At 39.6% G+C, this 22,674-nt stretch overlaps 1 protein-coding gene across 1 annotated transcript in view; it reads right to left on the reverse strand.

Moving 5' to 3' along the window:
* Nucleotides 1-4,429: 4,429 nt before the first annotated feature.
* ONECUT3 (one cut homeobox 3) overlaps nucleotides 4,430-22,674 on the reverse strand; it is a 267,146-nt gene continuing 248,901 nt past the window's right edge. The window contains exon 2 of the mRNA XM_056572442.1: nucleotides 4,430-6,421. Coding sequence (XP_056428417.1) covers nucleotides 6,129-6,421 — 293 coding nt within the window. The 3' untranslated portion in view covers nucleotides 4,430-6,128. The remainder of the gene's footprint in view (nucleotides 6,422-22,674) is intronic.

Below are 22,674 nucleotides of genomic sequence, written 5' to 3' on the forward strand. Positions count from 1 at the left end.
CATACCACTATCCATATTTATCGTATAATCACTTGATATCTCTCGTAACTATGTATCCTTGTCTTTAGGGAGCCCACTATATACTAGTATGGAACCTACACAAGAATCCCACAGCCTACACCTAATGTCCCATATCCAATGATATATTCTAACCAATCCCTCCATTTGCACTTATCATGGAAACAATATAAACAATGATTAAAAAAGTGAAATAATATTGTGTGAATTTTTTTTTCTATGTATGTAAAAAAAAATATATATATGAAGTGAATGCACATACACAAATACACACACACATCCATGTGTATACATGTATGCATGCGCATACACCCACATACATACCCGTGCATGCACGACCCAACACCATAATACCCAAAAATAGAATGATATATCATACAAATATACAATTGATAATATTCCCATAAGAGAGCAAAGCTCAATAAAACACCTAGTGATAAACCCCCTATTATGTGTACTTGTGATCATTGTATGTGCTAGTGAACATAATGTGAAGATATAAATAACCTAAACTAATTATAGTGCAAGTGTAATTGTAATTGATTAATTCATTAATTCGTGTAATTTTCATTACACGAATTAATGAATTAATCAATTACAATTACACTTGCACTATAATTAGTTTAGGTTATTTATATCTTCACATTATGTTCACTAGCACATACAATGATCACAAGTACACATAATAGGGGGTTTATCACTAGGTGTTTTATTGAGCTTTGCTCTCTTATGGGAATATTATCAATTGTATATTTGTATGATATATCATTCTATTTTTGGGTATTATGGTGTTGGGTCGTGCATGCACGGGTATGTATGTGGGTGTATGCGCATGCATACATGTATACACATGGATGTGTGTGTGTATTTGTGTATGTGCATTCACTTCATATATATATATATTTTTTTTTACATACATAGAAAAAAAATTTCACACAATATTATTTCACTTTTTTAATCATTGTTTATATTGTTTCCATGATAAGTGCAAATGGAGGGATTGGTTAGAATATATCATTGGATATGGGACATTAGGTGTAGGCTGTGGGATTCTTGTGTAGGTTCCATACTAGTATATAGGGGTCTCCCTAAAGACAAGGATACATAGTTACGAGAGATATCAAGTGATTATACGATAAATATGGATAGTGGTATGGTTCATAGGTCCTCATGATTCTTACTTTGATAGACAATGAGGGTATCAAATTGTATTGTAAAAATTGATTTATATTTGCTCTGATAGATAATGAGGGTATCAAAACTATATTGTAAAAATTGATTCATATTTAGGATCGAATGATATGGTATTCCTACTTTTGATGTATGATATATGATCATTATTTCTATTCTATATACATATTTCTTAATATAGTGCAAACAATTTATAATCTTATATACCTTTCCCTTGTTGGCATATGCGATGCGGCTCCCCTAGTGGATACCTGAGGATGGTTACGCTCGGAGCGCATGCGCGAATTCGTGGCGCTATGCCGTCTTTCGGAGGGCAGTCAGTACGGGCGGATGTGCTTCAAGTTATGACGCGCATCCGTCGGTGACGCCACCCGGAAGTCGGCCGGCGTCCAGTTCCGCTACATGCGCCATTTGAGGGCGACCATATAAATAGCCGGTAGTTCCTACCTCATGTAGCGCCTCTTGAGAAAGGAATCATCCGAAACACGTGTCGAGGTTGCAGGATCATCACTGGGAAGCCGTCAGCATGTCACAATTAGGTATTGTGTTGATTTAAGTTATTGTGTTTTTATGTGCTGACCAAACTAATACTGCTAGACTGTATATGGCATTACCGATTACTGTATATATCCCAGTGATATCCTGCTTAGCTTTGCGTTGGGGTTTTTTTAAGGGTGGGTCATTTTATGGGTGTTTTTTCTACCTGTTTTTGTATATATAATAAAGAGGATTTTTTTGACTATATCTTTGGGCTAATTTTGTAGGTTATTGATTAAATTATTAGCCGCTTTGGGCTTGTAGGTAATATAAATTCCTATGAAACTCCCAGGAAAGGGGCCAAAAAATGCAATTTTCACAGAAAGATAAAATCGTCAGAAAAAAAAAGCAAAAACACACATTTGTTCTGGCGTTTTTAACGGTAAAAAAAAAACATCAGAACAAAACCTCGGTGGAATTGTGTAGTAAAAGAGGTGGTCTAATTAAAAGATTGGTTGTATCTACATTATTGCTTGGCTTGTACTGATTGTACTGAGTTGCAGCCAACATTATACTGTAGGAGCTACATACCCACCGTGGCATTTATTTAGCCAAAATTAAATGATTTAAGTTATAGGGACAATCTGTGTTTCTGTACTTTTTTCACTGTAAAGATAATGGAGTAGAGGATGGACAACTGATGCAAAAAATAAATAATAGTTATCTGAATTGTGTATTGTACAGTTATTTTTTTTTTTTTTTTTACACACAGTTGGGGAGATTTATCAAACCTGTGCAGAGGAAAAGCTGACTAGTTGCTCATAGCAACCAATCAGATCACTTCTTTCATTTTTGAAAAGGCCTCTGAAAACTAAAAGAAGCAATATGATCAGTTGCTATGGGTAACTAGTCAGCTTTTGCTCTAAACAGGTTTTTTTAAATTTCTCCAAGTGTGTTCGTTCAGTTCATCAGAGGCTTACATCCGAATCCTGTAAAAAAAAATATGGGGGAGATTTATCAAAACCTGTGCAAAGGAAAAGTTGCCCAGTTGCCCATAGCAACAATCAGATCACTTCTTTCATTTTACAGAGGCCTTGTTAAAAATGAAAGAAGCAATCTGATTGTTTGTTATGGGCAACTTTTCCTCTGGACGGGTTTTGATAAATCTCCCCCTATATGCTGATGTATTAAGTTCACTTCAACTAGTGATTACATGCAGGCCATTTGCTGCATGTATACCTTTGTTTTGTAAGACTACACTTGAATGTAATCTGCAGTTGGCTATCTTCCAAGCAATTAAGCTAAATAAGCCCACTCCTAATATTACTGTACCTTCAACTGACTGAGAAAATGCAGTGTAAATTAAACCTTACATGAAAGTGCATCAGTTTTCCTATCCCCTTTACACATATAACATCAAAATCCACTTATTACGGGTTCAAAAATGCACTCAAAATACTCTTCTGTCAAACTGGTCCATGGGTTTCCTGGACCAGTTTGACCCAAGTGTATTATGAGTGCATTTTTGAACCCGTAATAATAGGGATTTATGATGTATTTTTAGATGAATAAATCAGGGTCATTTCATGACACTTTTCCATGATATGGGCACAAAAATTAATCCTTAAAGGCATGTTTACATGGGCATTAATTGTGAGGTTTTTGATGCAGAAACCACACGGTCATGAAAAGACCATTATGCAGTTAAATTTCTTTCTACATGGTTCCACTCTAAGGGTGCATTCCCACCTGGTGTATTTTGCTGCGTATTTGCTGCTGCGTATTTTCCTACCCATTGACTTCAATGGGAAAATAAAATATGCAGCAGCAAATACGCCAGGTGGGAACGTACACTAAAGGTCTGATTTTTGGTAAGGTGCCCCATGAATTCTATGCATGTCCCTGTGCAGAAAATATCTACATAAACTGTAAAATAGTGTTTACTTAAAATTTGAATCACAGAAAATATTAGTTTCATGTTTTTAGAGGAGAATAAGAAAAAGCGTGTTAGACTAAAGTTGAATTTTGGACCCTGTTAAGCCAATTTACAAGCAATCTTAAGCTTACGCTAAACAGTATAAAGATGCACAGGATTTTCAAACAGCCTAAGCCACTGTTAATGTGATGTACTCTGACTGTCTAGTCAGTCTAAAACTATCTAAAGAACTAGACAGCTTTCTTTTATCTCCCTGAATAACCTAGATTTTAATTATGCTTTGTTCTTTGGTTCACACATGTAAAGCATTTTATTATGTATCTCTTTATAATTAAGACACTTAGAATAATAAGAACTTCTATGTTATTATTAGAAAAATGTGCATAAGAAAAAAACGTATGTAAAATTAAGAATGGGTTTACACTATGTAAAATTTTTGCCCTGTATTTGGGGTTACATGCTGATTTTCCTGGAAAATATTATTATATGGCCGCTTTTCTACTGATTGTGGCTGCATTTTCCAAGATAATTGGCTTGCATTTGAAATGATGTTCCAATTTTACACTGTGCGAGCTGTGTCTGGTATTGCAGTTAAGCACTATTCAAGGGAATAAAGCGGAGCTGTAATACCATATGGTGCCCATGGACACTAGTGGCACTGTTTTTTTTTTTTTTTTTTTTTTTTTTTTTATAAAGCAGCATGTTATTTATTTCCATAACTTCCAATTTTTCCAAAACAGAACACTATTAGAAAAATTACATAATCGGATTGGTTGCCTATGTGCTATGTAGCAATTTTCCTGTGCCAAAATATTGTGCTCTGTTCAGCAGCTTTTATATTATATATAAATAATGTGATTGAAAAATAAAAAGACATTTAAAAAGGTAACCTTAACAAAAAGATGAAAGATGTAGACAGCAGGAAATAAACACATGACACACACATTTCAGAAAGTGCATTTCAGCACAGACCAGGCAAGTAGGAACAAAATCTTTGGTATCAGGTGTGATTTCTTTTTACAATCACAAATTGAAAACTCAAGTGAGGTAGCCTTTACTATGAGGTTCTCACAAGAAAAGTCTTATATGTCATCTTTCCCACCAAGAGAATATTAAGTCAAATGTCTTTATGTTGCCCCAGGTAGAAATATTACTATTTTCATCTCTTTGGTTGTCAAATCAGGATCCATGTTAATACCTTCAGCTGCTGGAAACATTTAGTAGACTGGATTTTTGTTGCTTAGGAGGTATACTTGGATACATTTCAAACTCAAATACTTTTCAGTACTCAATCTTAATATCGACATGTATCTCTCCATACATTATAGTTTGATAAAGACTAATCCAAATGATATAATAGAAAAAAAGGAAAATAATAATATTCAAGTACCTTTCGCTAAAGGGGGGGGCTTTTGCTTCTTCATTTTCCAGTTCTGTTTCCTTGTATGTATTGTATATACTTTTTCAAGGTGCCTACTTGTTTATATACAATTCTTATACCATAAAATGGAGAATCCTTATTTAAAACGCATAAGCTATATATTTTAATACCCGCATCATTTCATAAAGTCTGTCCATGTGGTATTTAACCCACCTACCAGTCATTGCAGTGACTAAGGCTTAAGACCTCTAACATGAGTTATATTTAAGTCCCCAAGGATGATTTTGGAATTGCGCCTTCACCAGGTCTATTGAGTTTAGAAGAAGAATCAGCTCTAAGAAGAATAAAAAAATTTCTTGTCTGCTTTTTTCCCCCTCTTTTTCTACATTGGTATGGAAACAAGGTGAGGAACTGTCCACCACTCTGGTAAAGTACCATCTTCCACCAAAAGCTTTAAGGCAGTTATTACTGGCACAAAATACATTTATCTTGCACTGAAATCCACCAGTTAATGTTCTTCTCATTTCAGGTGTTTCCTTGTGTATTACCTGATTAAATGCATTAAATGTGTTATTTGGAGACTGAAAAAATATTGGAGGCATATGCACTTGTAGTTACTTGTATTTTGTAATTTTAGTTGCTTTTTGGCATTCTTTTGCTTGTTTTTTTTCCCTTCTTTCTAACATATGATTAGGTAGATTGCTTTTTAAAAGAATGATCACTACTTTAGAATGTGCTTGAACAAATCCCAGTGCTGCAGAGTTTTCTTTATCTTGAATTTTTCATTTTGGAAAGCTTTTTTTGAGGGGTCTTTTTATTTAAATAAATTAATATTTTGTCTATCATTGACCCATAATTTGGTTAAAAGTTAACCGTTTTTGCCATCTTTCTTTGTTAGTTGATATTTTCTGCATATACTGGTGAAGAGAAAAAATGTAAACTGAAATTACATTATTTAGTCTTTTGATTGTTAAATATGGACAACCAAAACCTGATAAAGAAGTACAACTATTGATTTTTTGTGTTTATATTGTCTTGCAGTGCTAGAACGTGTACTGCTTTTCAGTATATTTCAAGGTATTTGTAGCTGGGGATTTCATTTCAGGATGTACAGTTGTAATGAGCTCACGCCTTCGAAAAATTGCTATTGGAAGCTGAAGGCATCCCGGAATTCACTCCAGTTTCTTCTTGCCATCGGTTCATGCATCGCCGCCGAGCATTCATGAAGAAATTACTGACAGTGTTTAGCTCCAAACCTAGCTGCTGTGAAATTGTAATTTGCATTTCCTTTGAAGGACGTTTATTTTCTTTGAAGATGGCAATAAGGGTACGTCTTTGAAGGTCTGTAAATACTAATCGCTGCTTTTTAGGCTGAAGATTACGGTCTTTCTGTTGTTCTTGTTCTTTGCGTTTACAAGCTAAAAAATACAAAAAAAGATAAGCAAATGTATGATTACAATTGTATAGAAATAATAAAAAGCAACAATGGTACAAATACATTTTAGGTATGGTGACTTCCCTAAATGTGATAGCTCTTTCTTTTATATGATATAGAATTATTCCGGCCTTAGCACACCACCACGGATAGGTATAGGTGTGAGCTCAAACAAAGGATTAGATCAGATCTTTCAATGCAAAATCTCCTAAATTGTGGATTCAACAGCAACCCCACCTGAGCTCCGAGGGAAAGCCAAGATAAGCTGTTAGTATAAGATATTGCAGCAGGAAGGGGGTTACACACCAGCTTGGTTTGTGCACAGTGGTTAACCTTGGGGACGGAGCCCATTATAACCCTAAGGATGGGAGCATTTTTTGCAATTCTGACCACTGTCACTCTAAGCATTAATAACTCTGGGATGCTTTTTCTTTTCATTCTGATTCTTAGATTGTTTTTTCATGACATATTCTATTTTATGTTAGTGGTAAATTTTTGTCGATACTTGCATCATTTCTTGGTGAAAAATACCAAAATTTTATGAAATAAATAAAAAATGTTGCATTTTTCAAATTTTGAAGCTCTCTGCTTGTAAGGAAAATAGACATTCCAAATAAATGATATATTGATTCACATATACAATATGTCTACTTTATGTTTGCATAATAAAGTTAACATGTTTTTACTTTTGGAAGACATCAGAGGACTTCAAAGTTCAGCAGCAATTTTCACATTTTTCTCAAAAACTGAATTTTTCAAGGACCAGTTCAGTTTTGAAGTGGATTTGAAGGGCCTTTATATTAGAAATATCCCATAAATGACCCAATTATAAAAACTGCACCCCTCAAAATATGCAAAATGACATTCAAAAAGTTTGTTAACCCTTTAGGTGTTTCACAGGAATAGCAGCAAAGTGAAGGAGAAAATACAAAATCTTCATTTTTTTACACTCGCATGTTCTTGTAGACCCAGTTTTTTTTTATTTTTTACAAGGAGTAAAAGGAGAAAAGCCCCCCCCCCCCCCAAAATTTGTAACCCAATTTCTCTAAAGTAAGGAAATGCCTCATATGTGTATATCAAGTGTTCGGCGGGCGCAGTAGAGGGCTCAGAAGGGAAGGAGCAACAATGGGATTTTGGAAAGTAAGTTTTTCTGAAATGGTTTTTAAGGGGCATGTCACATTAAGGAAGCCCCTATGGTGCCATAACAGCAAAAAAAAAAAAAAAAACACATGGCATACTATTTTGGAAACTACACCCCTCAAGTCACGTAACAAGGGTTCCAATGAGCCTTAACACCGTTAAAGTCGGATGTGTAAATGAAAAATTAGATTTTTAACACTAAAATGCTGGTGTTACCCCAAACTTTTCATTTTCACAAGGAGTAATAGGAGAAAATGCCCCCCAAAATTTGTAACCCCATTCCTCTCAGGTAAGGAAATAACTCATATGTGGATGTAAAGTGATCTACGGGTGCACTATAGGGCTCAGAAAGGAAGGATTTGGGCTTTTGGAGAGCAAATTTAGCTTTGGGCATTGGGCTTTTGGAGAGCAAATTTAGCTGACATGATTTTTGGGGGCATGTCGCATTTAGGAAGCCCCCATGATGCCAGAACAATAAAAAAAACAAAAAAACACATGGCATATTATTTAATAAAAGGTTTAATAAGGGGTGCAGTGAGCATTTACACCCCACTAGCATTTGACAGATCTTTGGAACAGTGGGCTGTGCAAATGAAAAATTACATTTTTCATTTTTACAGACGACTGTTCAAAAAATCTGTCAGACACCTGTGGGGTGTAAATGCTCACTGCACCCCTTGTTACATTCTGTGAGGGGTGTAGTCTCCAAAATGGGGTCACATGTGGAGGGGGTCCACTGTTCTGGCACCATGGGGGCTTTGTAAACACTCATAGCCTTCAATTCCTGCCTAATTCTCTCTCAAAAAGCCCAATGGCGCCCCTTCTCTTCTGAGCATTGTAGTTCGCCAGCAGAGCCCTTTACATCCACATATGGGGTATTTCCATACTCAGAAGAAATGGGGTTACAAATTTTGGGGTGCATTTTTCCTATTACCCCTTGTGAAAATGAAAAAAATTGTGGCAACACCAGTATTTCAGGGAAAAATTTTTTTTTTTTTAATTTTCATGTCCAACTTTAACGAAAATTTGTCAAAGACCTGTGGGTTGTTAAGGCTCACTATACCACTTGTTCCGTTCCGTGAGGGGTGTAGTTTCCAAAATGGGGTCACATGTGGGTGTTGTTTTTTTTTTTGCGCTCATGTTAGAACCGCTGTAACGATCAGCCACCCCTGTGCAAATCACCAATTTAGGCCTCAAATGTACATGGCGCTCTCTCACTCCTGAGCCTTGTTTTGCGCCCGCAGAGCATTTTACGTACACATATGGGGTATTTCCGTACTCAGAAGAAATTTTGTTAGAAATTTTGGGGTCTTTTTCTCCTTTTACCTCTTGTGAAAATGAAAAGTATGGGGCAACACCAGCATGTTAGTGTAAAAATAAAAAAAAATTTACACTAATATGCTGGTGTAGCCCCAAACTTTACATAAGGGGTAAAAGGAGAAAAATCCCCAAAAAATTTGTGACGCAATTTCTCCTGAGCACGGAAATAGCCCATATGTGGCACAAAACTGTTGCCTTGAAATATGACAGGGCTCTGAATTGAGAGAGCGCCATTTGCATTTGAGGCCTAAATAAGGAATTTGCAATAGGGGAGGACCCAGTTACACGGATGGGGCTTGTCTCCACCAAAACCCTACAGCAGTGTTTCCCAAACAGGGTGCCTCCAGCTGTTGCAAGACTCCCAGCTTGCCAGGACAGTCTATGGATGTCCGGCAATACTGGGAGTTGTGGTTTTGCAACTGCTGGAGGCTCCATTTAGGAAACACTACCGTATGAGATGTTTTTCATTTTTATTTGGGGGAGGGGGACGTGTAAGGGGGTGTATATGTAGTGTTTTTTATTATTTGTTTTTTATTATTTATTATTTGGTAGTGTAGTGTTTTTAGGGTACATTCACTCAGGCGGGCGTTCACAGTAAGTTTTCCGCTGGGAGTTTGAGCTGCAAACTTGTAGAAGGAGACCCACTGTAAACCCGCCCGTGTGAATGTACCCTGTAAATTCACATAGGGGGGGCACCCCAAACCTTCAGTTGTGGCAAAATGACAACTCCCAGAATGCACTGACAGATCGTACATGCTGGGAGTTGTAGTTTTACAATAGCTGTAGGCACACTGGTGGGGAACCACTGAGTTAGAAAACAGACTCTAGCTCAGTGATTCTGAACCGTGTGCTTCCAACTGTTGCAAAACTACATCTCCCAGCATGTACGGTCTGTCATTGCATTTTGGGAGTTGTAGTTTTGCAACAGATGGAGGCACACGGGTTGGAATCACTACAATTCCCAGCATGCCCAGACAGTCAGGGCTGATGGGCGTGTAGTTCTGCAATATCTGGCCCTTCAGATGTTCCAGAACTACAACTCCCAGCATGCCTGGACAGTCTGGGCATGCTAGGAGTTGTAGTTATGCAACAACTGGGGAAGAACAGTTTGGAGACTGCTAAGTAGTGGTTTCCAAACTGTAGCCCTCCAAATGTTGCAAAACTAAAACTCCAAGCATGCCCAGACTGTCCAGGAATGCTGGGAGTTGTAGTTCTGCAACGTCTGAAGGACCAGATATTGCAGAACTACACGCCCAGCATCCCTGACTGTCTGGCCATACTGGGAATTGTACTTTTGCAACATCTGGAGGGCTACAGTTTGGAGACCACCGTATAGTGGTCTCCAAACTGTGCCACTTCAGATGTTGCAAAACTACAACTCCCAGCATGCCCAGACAGTCAGTGCATGCTGAAAGTTGTAGTTTTGCAACATCTGGAGAACCGCAGTTTAGAGAGCACTACACAGTTGCTGGGAGTTGTAGTTTTGCAGCTTTTAGAAGGCCTCAGTGAAGATCACTTACCGCAATCTTCACTACAGCCTTCTCCGCCGCACTTTCCGGCCTGCCTTCTCCAGCTGCCGCCGCTGCTCCAGGGTGCCGCCTCAGTCGGTCCGGTAAGCCGTCCATGTTCCCCACCTCGCCGCCCGTGTCCCCCCCCCGCTCTGCCCCGACTACGATCGGTGGGCAGAGCTGGGGAAGTGAACTTTGACCCCGCCCCCCTCCTGCCATTGGTCGTCAGCCTGACCGACCAATGGCAGGGGATAGGAGGAGGTGGCAGTACTGCCACCTCGCTCCTATCCTGTCTCTGACAGCTCCGATCATTCTTATTTTCCGGGCGATCGGGTTACCAGTGACCCAATTGGCCTGGATCGCTGCAAATCGCAGGTCTGAATTGACCTGCGATTTGCGGCGATCGCCAACATGGGGGGGGTCTCAGGATAGATATCAGCAGTCATCCCGGTCCGATCACCGCCCAGCGAGCAGCGTTGACCGGAAATACAGAGGGCGTATGGATATGCCCTCCGTCCTTAAGTGACGGGACACGGGGGCGTATGCATACACCCTCTGTCCCCAAGGAGTTAAAGAATCCTTGAAGGACAGCTCACGCAGGCTGTAGAAAGGTAGGAAAGCAGACAAAAGGCATAAGTTTCAAACATCCTGTCACCAGACCAACAACATGGCAAAGTATCATTTAACTGCTGTAATATTCCAGGAGTGTCCAGGCTTCACTATTTTACTCTCAGGCAGCAGAGATTATCAGTATTGGAACATTCCTTAAAGGGGTACTCAGGTGGAAAACTTTTATTTTTTATTTTTTAATCAACTGGTGCCAGAAAGTGAAATAGATTTGTAAATTAATTCTATTAAAAAATCTTAATCCTTCCAGTACTTATTAGCTGCTGAATACTACAGAGTAAATTATTTTCTTTTTGGAACACAGAGCTCTGTGCTGACATCATGACCACAGTGCTCTCTGCTGACATATCTATCCATTTTAAGAACTGTACAGAGTAGGAGAAAATCCCCATAGAAAACATATGCTGCTCTGGATCCTAAAATGGACAGAGAAGTCATTAAGAGAAATCTTAATTTCTAACTTTAGTCTGTTACCTTTGCTAGACTACAGTACCTGCTAACTATATGCACATTACCACATATTCTTAAATGAATCCCATCCCTAAGCTCATGTTCCTCCCAAATGAGCCAAGGACTATTCTACTATTCCACCTGCTTATGGCTTAATGGGTGAATCCTCCATGGGGGAGATTTATCAAAACCTGTGCAGAGGAAAACTTGCCCAGTTGCCCATAGCAACCAATCAGATTGCTTCTTTCATTTTTCACAGGCCGTCATAAAAATGAAAGAAGCAAGCTGATTGGTTGCTATGGGCAGAATTAGCCAGAATTGATGCCATTTGATTTACAAATTAAAACAGGAAGGCATCATTTGGATTGGGAAAAAAAGCAAAATACAGTAGTCAAGTCTTTATATTTTGATGGTTAGTGCATATATGCTTCCCTTTTGGCTATTTTGGTCATTTACAGCTCTTGCCTCAGTTTTTTCAGTTCATAGCAAAGCTGTAAATCCATTTTTTTTCTTGTCAATTGAACACTGTGAACTGAATACTTGCACTAAATGATTTACTTACTGTCTATGATATAGATCAGGGAACTTAACTTTTTTTCTACATGGGCCTCCTCAGCCAGAATATAGTATGTTGATATCTGGGCTGTACCAATTGTTTAAGTCTATGAAAAAGTTACACCCTTGTACAACGTTACCATAAGGACATAAGTCACCCATGGTTGCATGCGAGTGCAGCCAGAGAAAGTCTATAAACTGGAACCCCAGCTGTAGCTCATCAATAAAAGAGAGAGTACTGGTTGAAAAGCCCTGATTCAGTTTGTGAAAACAAATCTTTGTATGGCTAAATATCAATGTGTATTGCATAATGAAAGGGATTTGTTTAATTTATTGTGTTTTTTTTTTTTTTTTTTAAAGGCCACTTGAGAAAGAGGAAAGAGAAAAAGTTAACCAGAGGAAAAGTTGAACAGATAGCAACATATCAGTTTTATTTTTGGTTTCAATACGTTTTTATTGATTTTAAAGCAATACAGTTTTAATAGTAAGCATACGCAAGCACCACATTAGGAAGGTTATGTTAGGAGGGATCTTATAAAATACAAAACGATAAACTGGTGCCGTAAACATAACATGGAACATACATAACATGGTGGATAAACATAAAGGCATCAAGCACCTATTGCAATAAAGAGCAGTAATAACAAAAAAGGTTGCATACCAAGCAACTGGACTTCAAAAGAATGAAGCAAATATATAGAAGCAAGGATGTGAGAATAGGACTACCGTATAAATAGATAGAGGTGTTTTTTGATTTTGCACACCAATTGTCTCTGTTTCCATGGAATCATGCGAGTTCCTATCAACAATAGGACAAGCCGGGGGATAGTAAAACCCGGGTCTTACAAATCTTAGAAAGAAGGTCAGCAATAGTGACCCAGAAATGTTTGAGGAGAGGACAGGACCACAATAAGTGGGGAAGGTATCCCCTGTGTCTGTATTGACAACAGCAACTAGAGCAAGAAGGGAGTGTAGTACCATTCTAGGTGGGATTTCATTATAGCCTCCACATGTGAAATAGTAAGGATGAGTAGGTGCGTTTAAGAGCAATAACCCATTAATTTTCACTGAATTTCTCACCGAGCTCCAGTTCCCAAGCGTAATATGGTACCGTATGTTGAAAGGACAAATGATTTTCCTTTTCTCAGTAGATAACCTTAAGGCTTAAATGTCTATTAGAGTTAAAGAAAAGGAACAATTTGGATGAACTATGGGTAGACCCAGCAGTTACAGACTGTAGGAAATGGTAGATACAGGGTAGCAGAATAGTTCTCGAGAGGGGAGAGAGAACTTGTTCCTAATAGTTGGAAAAGGGAGCAGTTTATGGTCAAAGAACTGTTGTTGTATATCAGTGATGCCACAACCGGACCACTGGCACAGAGGAAGGTCTGCTATAGCAATTTGCAGTATGTGTATTGGGATGAATACCTTATAAGTGATAGGGAAAAGAGAGGAATGAGACTTTACAGAAGCTCAAAAATAATAAGATCTTCATATCTACATATTGGGGGAGATTTATCAAAACCTGTGGTGAGGCAAAGTTGCTCAGTTGCCCATAGCAACCAATCAGCTCACTTCTTACATTCTTAAAGGGGTATTCCAGGCCAAAACGTTTTTTTTATATTGGTTGCTGTGGGCACTGGGCAAATTTGCCTCTCCACATGTTTTGATAAAACTTCCGCATTGAGTATAAAAGTGTTCCAAACTGTAGTGCAACCAATGACAGCCATATGTCCCATTCCGCCATATGTCCCATTCCACCAGGGTTTCAGTTGCAGTAGAAATATAGTAATACACATCTGGAAGGCTGATTCCTCCTGCTAAATTATGTTTGGTCAATAAAGAGTAGTGGGCCCTAGGTCTACGGGATTGCCATACATAGGTAGATAAAAGAGAATGTACAGAGCAGAAGAATGAAAGAGGAAAATTAATAGGAAGGACACAAAAGAAATAAAACAGTTTAGGCAACAGAATCATTTTAAAGGCTGCAATCCACCCTAGCCAGGACATGGCAAATTTGCTGTACCCTGCAAGATCCAATTGGAGCTGTTTAAGAAAGGGAAGATAGTTTGCCGAAAACAGGTTTCTATATAGAGTGGAAAGTGAAATCCCTAAAAATGTTATATGGGAAAATTGCCAGTCTAGAGGGTACTTATGTTGTAGGACTGTGATGGTGTTTTGGATTATATATAATAGGAGCACTTGGAACTTCTGTTTGTTCAAGCTATAGTAGGAAACCCTGCCAAATTCAATAAGAAGGCTCAGGGTTTCTTCCAGGGATTTAATAGGATTGGTTAATGACAAGATAATGTCATTTGCATACAAAGAAATGGTATGGACATTATCACTTATACTTATTTCATGTATGTCAGGACATTCTTTAATGGCCTGGCCAGGGATTCATCAGAGAGAATGAAAACCAGGGGGAAAGGGGCACCCCTGGTGAGTGCCATTAGTTATCTGAAAAGAATATGAAAGGTAAACACTTGAGCTGAGAGCGCTGAATATAAAGCCCTGATAGCGACCAAAATTTGACCTCCAAATCCCATTTTACATAGAGCCAAGAAGGCGTATTCCCAACAAATGCAGTCAAAAGCCTTCTTGGCGTCTAAGGCCAGGAAAACAGCCGGGTTCTTAACCCCTTAAGGACCGAGGGTTTTTGCATTTTCAATTTTTCCTCCTTACCTTTAAAAAATCATAACTCTTTCAATTTCGCACCTAAAAATCCATATGATGGCTTATTTTTTGCGCCACCAATTCTACTTTGTAATGAAGTCAGTCATTTTGCCCAAAAATCTACCGCGAAACGGAAAAAAAAATCATTGTGAGACAAAATTGAAAAAAAACCCTGCTATTTTGTAACTTTTGAGGGCTTCCGTTTCAACGCAGTGCATATTTCGGTAAAAATGACACGTTATCTTTATTCTGTAGGTCCATACGATTAAAATGATACCCTACTTATATAGGTTTGATTTTGTCATACTTCTGGAAAAAATCATAACTACATGCAGGAAAATTAATATGTTTAACCCCTTAAGGACACATGACGTTCTCATATGTCTCCATTTCCGAGTCCTTAAGGACACATGACATATGAGAACGTCAAGTGCTTTCCCGGCCCCCCGCAGCCATCTGGAGCGGTGCTGGTGCCCGATGCCTGCTGAAATCGTTCATCAGGCATCGGTGCATATCGCCCAGGGGGGTCATGATGACCCCCCATGTCAGCGATGGCCGCAGATCGCTGGACAATTCAGTCCAGCGATCTGCGGCGGATTCCGGGTCAATCGGGTTTCCAGTGACCCGGAATTACTGGCTGATCAGGGCCGTCGAACAGCCATAGCCAGCAGGGGTGAGGTGGCACTGGTGCCACCTCACGATCGCCCTGATTCGTCGGCCGTTTTCCTGGTCGACCAATCAGGGCGCCTGCTGCGGGTGTCACTCCCGCAACCCGCTCCGCCCCTCTTCCAGAGGACGTGAGCGGGTGCGGGACGTGCACCCCGGGAACTGGGGACCCCGATCCCCGGGGTCAATGTTGGGATCGGGGCCCCAGGAGCGGCGGCGAGGGACTGACCTGCAGCGTGGATCAGGAGTTGGGTGAGTGACAGCCTCCTGCTGTTGCTTAGCAACAGCTCTCAGCATGCAAAAAGGGCATGCTGGGAGCTGTAGTTATGCAATAGCAGGAGGCAGACAACCACAACTCCCAGCATTCCCTTATGGGCATGCTGGGACTTATAGTTTTGCAACAGCTGGAGGCACATTTTTTCTATGGAAACGTGTACCTTCAGCTGTTGTATAACTACAACTCCCAGCTTGCACAAACAACTAAAGTGCATGCTGGAAGTTGTAGTGGTGCATCTGCTGGTTGCATAACTACAACTCCCAGCATGCCCGTTGGCTGTCGGTGACTGCTGAGAGTTGTAGTCTTGCAACAGCTGAAGGCACAATGGTTGTGAAACTCAGAGAGTTTTTTTTTTTACCTAACTCAGTGTTTCACGACCGGTGTGCCTCCAGCTGTTGCAAACTACAACTCTCAGCAGTCACCGTTACACCATGCACCGTACATGCTGGGAGTTGTAGTTTTGCAACAGCTGGAGGCACACTGGTTGTGAAACACTGAGTTAGGTCACAAACTCAGTGATACATAACCAGTGTGCCTACAGCTGTTGCAAAACTAAAACTCTCAACATGTACAGTCTGTCAGCGCATGCTGGGAGTTGTAGTTTTGCAACAGCTGGATGTTCCCCCCCCCCCCCCCCAATGTGAACGTACAGGGTACACTCACATGGGCGGAGGTTTACAGTAAGTATCCGGCTGTAAGTTTGAGCTGCGGCAAATTTTCTGCCGCAGCTCAAACTGCCAGCGAGAAACTACTGTGAACCCCCGCCCGTGCTACTGTACCCTAAAAACACTACACTACCACAAAATAAAATAAAAAGTAAAAAACACTACATATACACATACCCCTACACAGCCCCACTCCCCAATAAAAATGAAAAACGTCTGGTACGCCACTGTTTCCAAAACAGAGCCTCCAGCTGTTGCAAAACAACAACTCCCAGTATTGTCGGACAGCCGTTGACTGTCCATGCATGCTGGAAGTTTTGCAACAGCTGGAGGCACCCTGTTCGTGAATCACTGGCGTAGAATTCCCCTATGTCCACACCTATGCAAGTCCCTAATTTAGGCCTCAAATGCGCATGGCGCTCTCACTTTGGAGCTCTGTCGTATTTCAAGGCAACAGTTTAGGGTCACATATGGGGTATCGCCGTACTCGGTAGAAATTGTGTTACAAATTTTGGGGGGTAGTTTCTGCTTTTACCCTTTTTAAAAATGTTAAATTTTTGGGAAAACAAGCATTTTAGGTAAAAAATAATAATTTTTTTTACATATGCAAAAGTCGTGAAACACCTGTGGGGTATAAAGGTTCACTTAACCCCTTGTTACGTTCCCCGAGGGGTCTAGTTTCCAAAATGGTATGCCATGTGGGTTTTTTTTTGCTGTCCTGGCACCATAGGGGCTTCCTAAATGCGGCATGCCCCCAGAGCAAAATTTGCTTCCAAAAAGCCGAATGTGACTACTCCTCTTCTGAGACCAGCAGAGCACTTTTCACCCCCATATGGGGTGTTTTCTGAATCGGAAGAAATTGGGCTTCAAATTTTGAGGGGTATTTTCTACTATTACCTTTTTTAAAAATGTAAAATTTTTGGGAAAACAAGCATTTTAGGTAAAAACTATTATTTTTTTTTTTTTACATTTGCAAAAGTCATGAAACACCTGTGGGGTATTAAGGCTCACTTTATCCCATGTTACGTTCCCTGAGGGGTCTAGTTTCCAAAATGGTATGCCATGTGTTTTTTTTTTTGCTGTTCTGGCACCATAGGGGCTTCCTAAATGCAACATGCCCCCCAAAAACCATTTCAGAAAAACGTACTCTCCAAAATCCCCTTGTCGCTCCTTCCCTTCTGAGCCCTCTACTGCGCCCGCCGAACACTTTACATAGACATATGAGGTATGTGCTTACTCGAGAGAAATTGGGCTACAAATACAAGTAAAAATTTTCTCCTTTTACCACTTGCAAAAATTCAAAAATTGGGTCTACAAAAAAGTGAGTGTAAAAAATTAAGATTTTGAATGTTCTCCTTCACTTTGCTGCTATTCCTGTGAAACACCTAAAGGGTTAAAACACTTACTGAATGTCATTTTGAATACTTTGGGGGGTGTAGTTTTTATAATGGGGTCATTTATGGGGTATTTCTAATATGAAGACCCTTCAAATCCACTTCAAAACTGAACTGGTCCCTGAAAAATATCAAGTTTGAAAATTTTGTGAAAAATTGGAAAATTGCTGCTGAACTTTGAAGCCCTCTGGTGTCTTCCAAAAGTAAAAACTTGTCAATTTTATGATGCAGTAGACATATTGTATATGTGAATTAAAAAAAAAAAATTATTCGTATTATACATTTTCCTTACAAGCAGAAAGCTTCAAAGTTAGAAAAATGCTAAATTTTCAAATTTTTCATAACATTTACGGATTTTTCACCAAGAAAGGATGCAAGTTACCATAAAATTTTACCACTAAGTTAAAGTAGAATATGTCACGAAAAAACAGTCTCGGAATCAGAATGATAACTAAAAGCATTCCAGAGTTATTAATGTTTAAAGTGACAGTGGTCAGATGTGCAAAAAACGCTCTGGTCCTTAAGGCCAAAATGGGCTTGGTCCTGAAGGGGTTAAAATTGTCATCTTCTGACCCCTATAACTTTTTTATTATTGCGTGTATGGGGCGTTATGAGGGCTCATTTTTTGCGCCGTGAAGTTTTTAGCGGTACCATTTTTGCATTGATCGGACTCATTGATCGCTTTTTATTCATTTTTTCATGATAAAAAAAGTGACCAAAAATGCACTGTTTTGGACTTTGGAATTTTTTTGCGCGTACGCCATTGACCGTGCTGTTTAATTAACGATATATTTTTATAATTCGGACATTTCCGCACGCGGCAATACCATATATGTTTATTTTTATTTACACTGGTTGTTTTTTTATGGGAAAAGGGGGGTGATTTAAACTTTTAATAGGGAAGGGGTTAAATGATCTTTATTCACTTTTTTTTTCACTTTTTTTTTGCAATGTTATAGCTCCCATAGGGATCTTTTACATTGATCATTGGTTTCCAGTGATCGATGATTCTGCCGCTTGACTGCTCATGCCTGGATCTCAGGCACTGAGCAGTCATTCGGCGATCGGACAGCGAGGAGGCAGGTAGGGACTCGCCTGCTGTCCTGTAAGCTGTTCGGGATGCCACGGCTATCCCCAACAGCCCACTGAGCTAACCGGCATACTTTCACTTTCACTTTAGACGCGGCCTTCAACTTTAGACGCGGCCGCTTTATAGATCGGGAGCGGACACATGACGTTCCAGTACGTCATGTGTCCTTAAGGGGTTAAACAAATTACACCATTTGGAATTAACTATCACACTTCATGCGTTATCCAACCTTTGACCTCCCCAAACAAATCCCGTTTGATCCCCATTGATAAGATGAAGTAAAAAAAAAAGGGGGGGGGGGAATGGTTTGCAATTACCATAGAGTAGATTTTTAAATCCCCATTGAGCAGCCAAATATGGCTGAAGTTCTAAGGGATATCAGGTTCTTTACCCATTTCGGGGAGGCTGAAAATCAAGGCCCTCTGGTATTTAGCTGGAAAGGAACTGGGGGCGACTGCTAGTTGGAAAAATCTAGTAAGCTCTGGGGATAATATATCTCTAAATGTTTTCAAATAATCATTAGACAGCCCGGACCGGAGGCCTTGGCCATTGCCAGCGCCTGGACAACATTTTCAACTTCCACATTGGTGATAGAGGTGTCTAATAAATATTATTGGGATTCTGAAAGTTTCGATGAGCTGTTCACTATGAGGGACATTTATCAATGTTTGCTTATGTATTCTTTTTTTTAGTAATTTTTTCCTTACTTTTTTTTTGCTTATGTGTGACTTATTTATCAACTGCTTTCAGCCTGTTGATAATTTTCTTTCACGTAAGCAATTTTCCTTTTTTTACTTTGGTAGTAGCTTTTTCTGCTCCATGTTTGAGCTAAATTTAGTAAATTTAGTAAATTTTTAACCCTGTTGTGACTTTTTTTTGCGCAGTTGCGACTGTCGCAGTTAATAAATACCTGACTACCCGTAGTCCATTTTAAAATTATTACTACATAGTTAATTTTTGGAAAACTTGCTTTTCTCGCTTTCCAGTCAAAATGTCGCACGAGAAATCGCGTAGTCGCAGTTGCGACAATTTTGCGACAATTATAGTTAAGAAAACCTGACTAAACCCGTTGATAAATGTCCATAAATATCCTCAGGGGCAAAGAGTTTACCTTTTTTGTTGTGAGACCAAAGTAATGGGATTTTGGATTTCAGATGACAGGCTTTTAATTGAGAAGCAGTAAGTTTCCCTGCTCTATTACTTGATGTATATTATCTACCTTGCAATTTTCTAAGGGACCATTCATGAGAAAGAAACAAGAATTCCCTCAATTTTTGGTGTAGCAGAGAAAATTCTTCCCCATGACCCCCCTGTGGCAGAGACTTGTTAAGCACTTCAAGATCTTTGATTTTTATGCATTATCTCTGCCGTTTACGACAGTCTAGCTTTTTTTTGACTAAAGTCCAGCTTTATGAACGTTACCCTTATAAACGCCTTGTGGGCATCCCACAGCATTGAGATGCCTGTAGTATCAACAAGGAAGAAATATTTCAATAGGTTCTTCTCTAAAGTTTGGGAAAGGACTGGATGGTTTAGAATAAATTAATTGGAGTGCCATAAATAAGTTGGGGAGTCAATAGTAGTTTCAGGCACAGAGAGGGCCACCGGAGTGTGGCCAGACCACGTTATAGCCAATAGAAGAGAAACTAGAAGCTAACAGAGTTTCTCTGTCCACTAGAAACAGGTCACGATGCAAGTAACTATTGTGGACAGCAGGAAGAAGACTGTACAAAGAAAGAAAGGTGTACTTGTATGCACATTACCTGATGAAGGGCTCATTACGAGCTGGAAAGGCATTGTTTTTGTGCTAAATAAACCTGTTTAACCACAATCTAAGGATCGGAGTACTTCAGTGAGGACCAGCGCTATGATAGATTCCATTTTTTACCTTTTTGATTCTACAAAGAAAGAAAGGCTACCAACAGGGATTAAATAGACATTGCGAAGTATGAATTTCACCAAGAACATAGAAAAACATTAAACATAACAAGAAAACTAAACTGGAAACCTGCCAATTAACCTGTTAAGGATGCAGGGTGTGCAGTAATGCCCTTGGGTCCCGGTCCTTAAGGACATGGTCCTGTTACCGAGGTTTGAAGCGTGCTTACCGACCGCTATGAGCAGACAGGACCCAGGGTTAATGCCAGGTTACCGCCAATCAGGCCGATTGCTTGCATTAACCCTTTAGACGCTGCAATCAAATGCAGGGAGCTCAACAGAGCTGATCGGGACAATCACAGTGAAACCCTGATCAGCTGAGAGGAAGGCCCTCACCTGCCTCCTCCTTGTCCGATAGGTGGTCTGATGCTCCCAGCCAGCCATGCAGGCTGAAGCAGCAGAGCACCAATAACACTGATCAATGTTATGCTATGGCATAGCATTGAACAGTGTATGCAATCAAAAGATCGCATGGTATAGCCCCCTGTGGGGGCTAAAAAAAGACTAAGTATTAAAAAAAAGTTAATAAAAAGTGAATTAACCCCTTCCACAAAAAGTGTGAATCACTCCCCTTCTTTAAATAATGTAATAAAAAAAATTGATACAATCATATCTGGTACCGCCGTGTGCATAAATATCTGAACTATTAAATATAAGGTGTAATGTCTGTCTTGGTTTATGTTCAGACTGCGTTGGTTTTATGTTCCCAGGCTAGGGAATAGTTAAAGCCTTTCGCTTTTCGCGTGTCTAGATAAGTCCAGCTCAGTCTAGCTTCTGAGCTAGTGATTGACATCCTGTCTTGCTGCTGACATGTTGCTATGGAGTTGTTGGTGAAATACTCTATTTGTTTGTGTTTTAAATCTACTATTTTTGTTTTAGCATGCACTTTGTATGTTCTGGGTTTTAGCCATGGTTATGTAGCATGCTTATAGTAGATTTTAATCTGTGTTCGATTAGTCAGTTTTTAGGATTAGTATGTCCTTTCTGCTAAGTAGCTGTTCACACTGTGTTTTCTCTTGTATCCATTTTCTGTGTTTCTGTACCTAGATATCCCTGTTACCTGTCCATGGGGACTACGGGGAATTGAGAAATACAGTAGTACAAGAGATCTCTGTGCTCCATGGTGGACTCTGGGAGATTGCGTTCTAGTATCAAGACATTCCTGTGTCTTCTGGAGGTTAACTGGGGTTTTGCGTTTATTCCTGGTTTAGCTATCGATCCCTTTTACCTTTGTGTAGGGGTCACTGGGGTATTGCTTATTCTTTTGTCTACCGGAGGTTATCTGCAGGATTTAGCTTCTTCCTGTTTTGTTCTTGGAGTTTATTCTTACTCATTCTGTTCTGGTCTAGTATTGCCTCTGCTCTGTATGTTATATTTCCTGTTTGTTCATAGTCTATTCTGACTCTTCTGTTTCCTAGTCTTGTGTCCAGTGTGAACAGTGTCCTATATTTATATCTTGTTTGGTTTATCTGATCTTTGTCCTTTGTACTTGTATCTGTTTGTGAACAGTGTCCTATGTTCCTGATCAGTTTGCCTGTTTATCTCCTGCCCTGTTTTTATTCTGTCTGGTATATTTGGTTGTCTTGAAGTTTTCCGTTTCTAGCCTGTGACCGAACATGTATATGTGTTTTTACGCCACTGCACTTAAGCACAGGAAGGGATCGGCGCCCAGTTTATGATCCATTGTTTAGGATGTCTCCCCCAGTCGGTCCTGACTTAAGGTTAGCTAAACCGCACAGTCGTTGGCATACACGTAAATAAATATCAAAGTCCAAAAATGTGCATTTTTGGTCACTTCATATACCATAAAAAATGAATTAAAAGTGATCAAAAAGTCCCATCAAAACAGGACGCACTAATTGACTGCTACTGCCGACGTTTCCAGGAACCCCTGTTCCACTACCTCCTGGAAAGGTAGGCTGCAGCGAAG

The sequence above is a fragment of the Hyla sarda genome, chromosome 1 (genome assembly GCF_029499605.1).
Source record: "Hyla sarda isolate aHylSar1 chromosome 1, aHylSar1.hap1, whole genome shotgun sequence".
In the NCBI taxonomy this organism is placed as follows: domain Eukaryota; kingdom Metazoa; phylum Chordata; class Amphibia; order Anura; family Hylidae; genus Hyla; species Hyla sarda.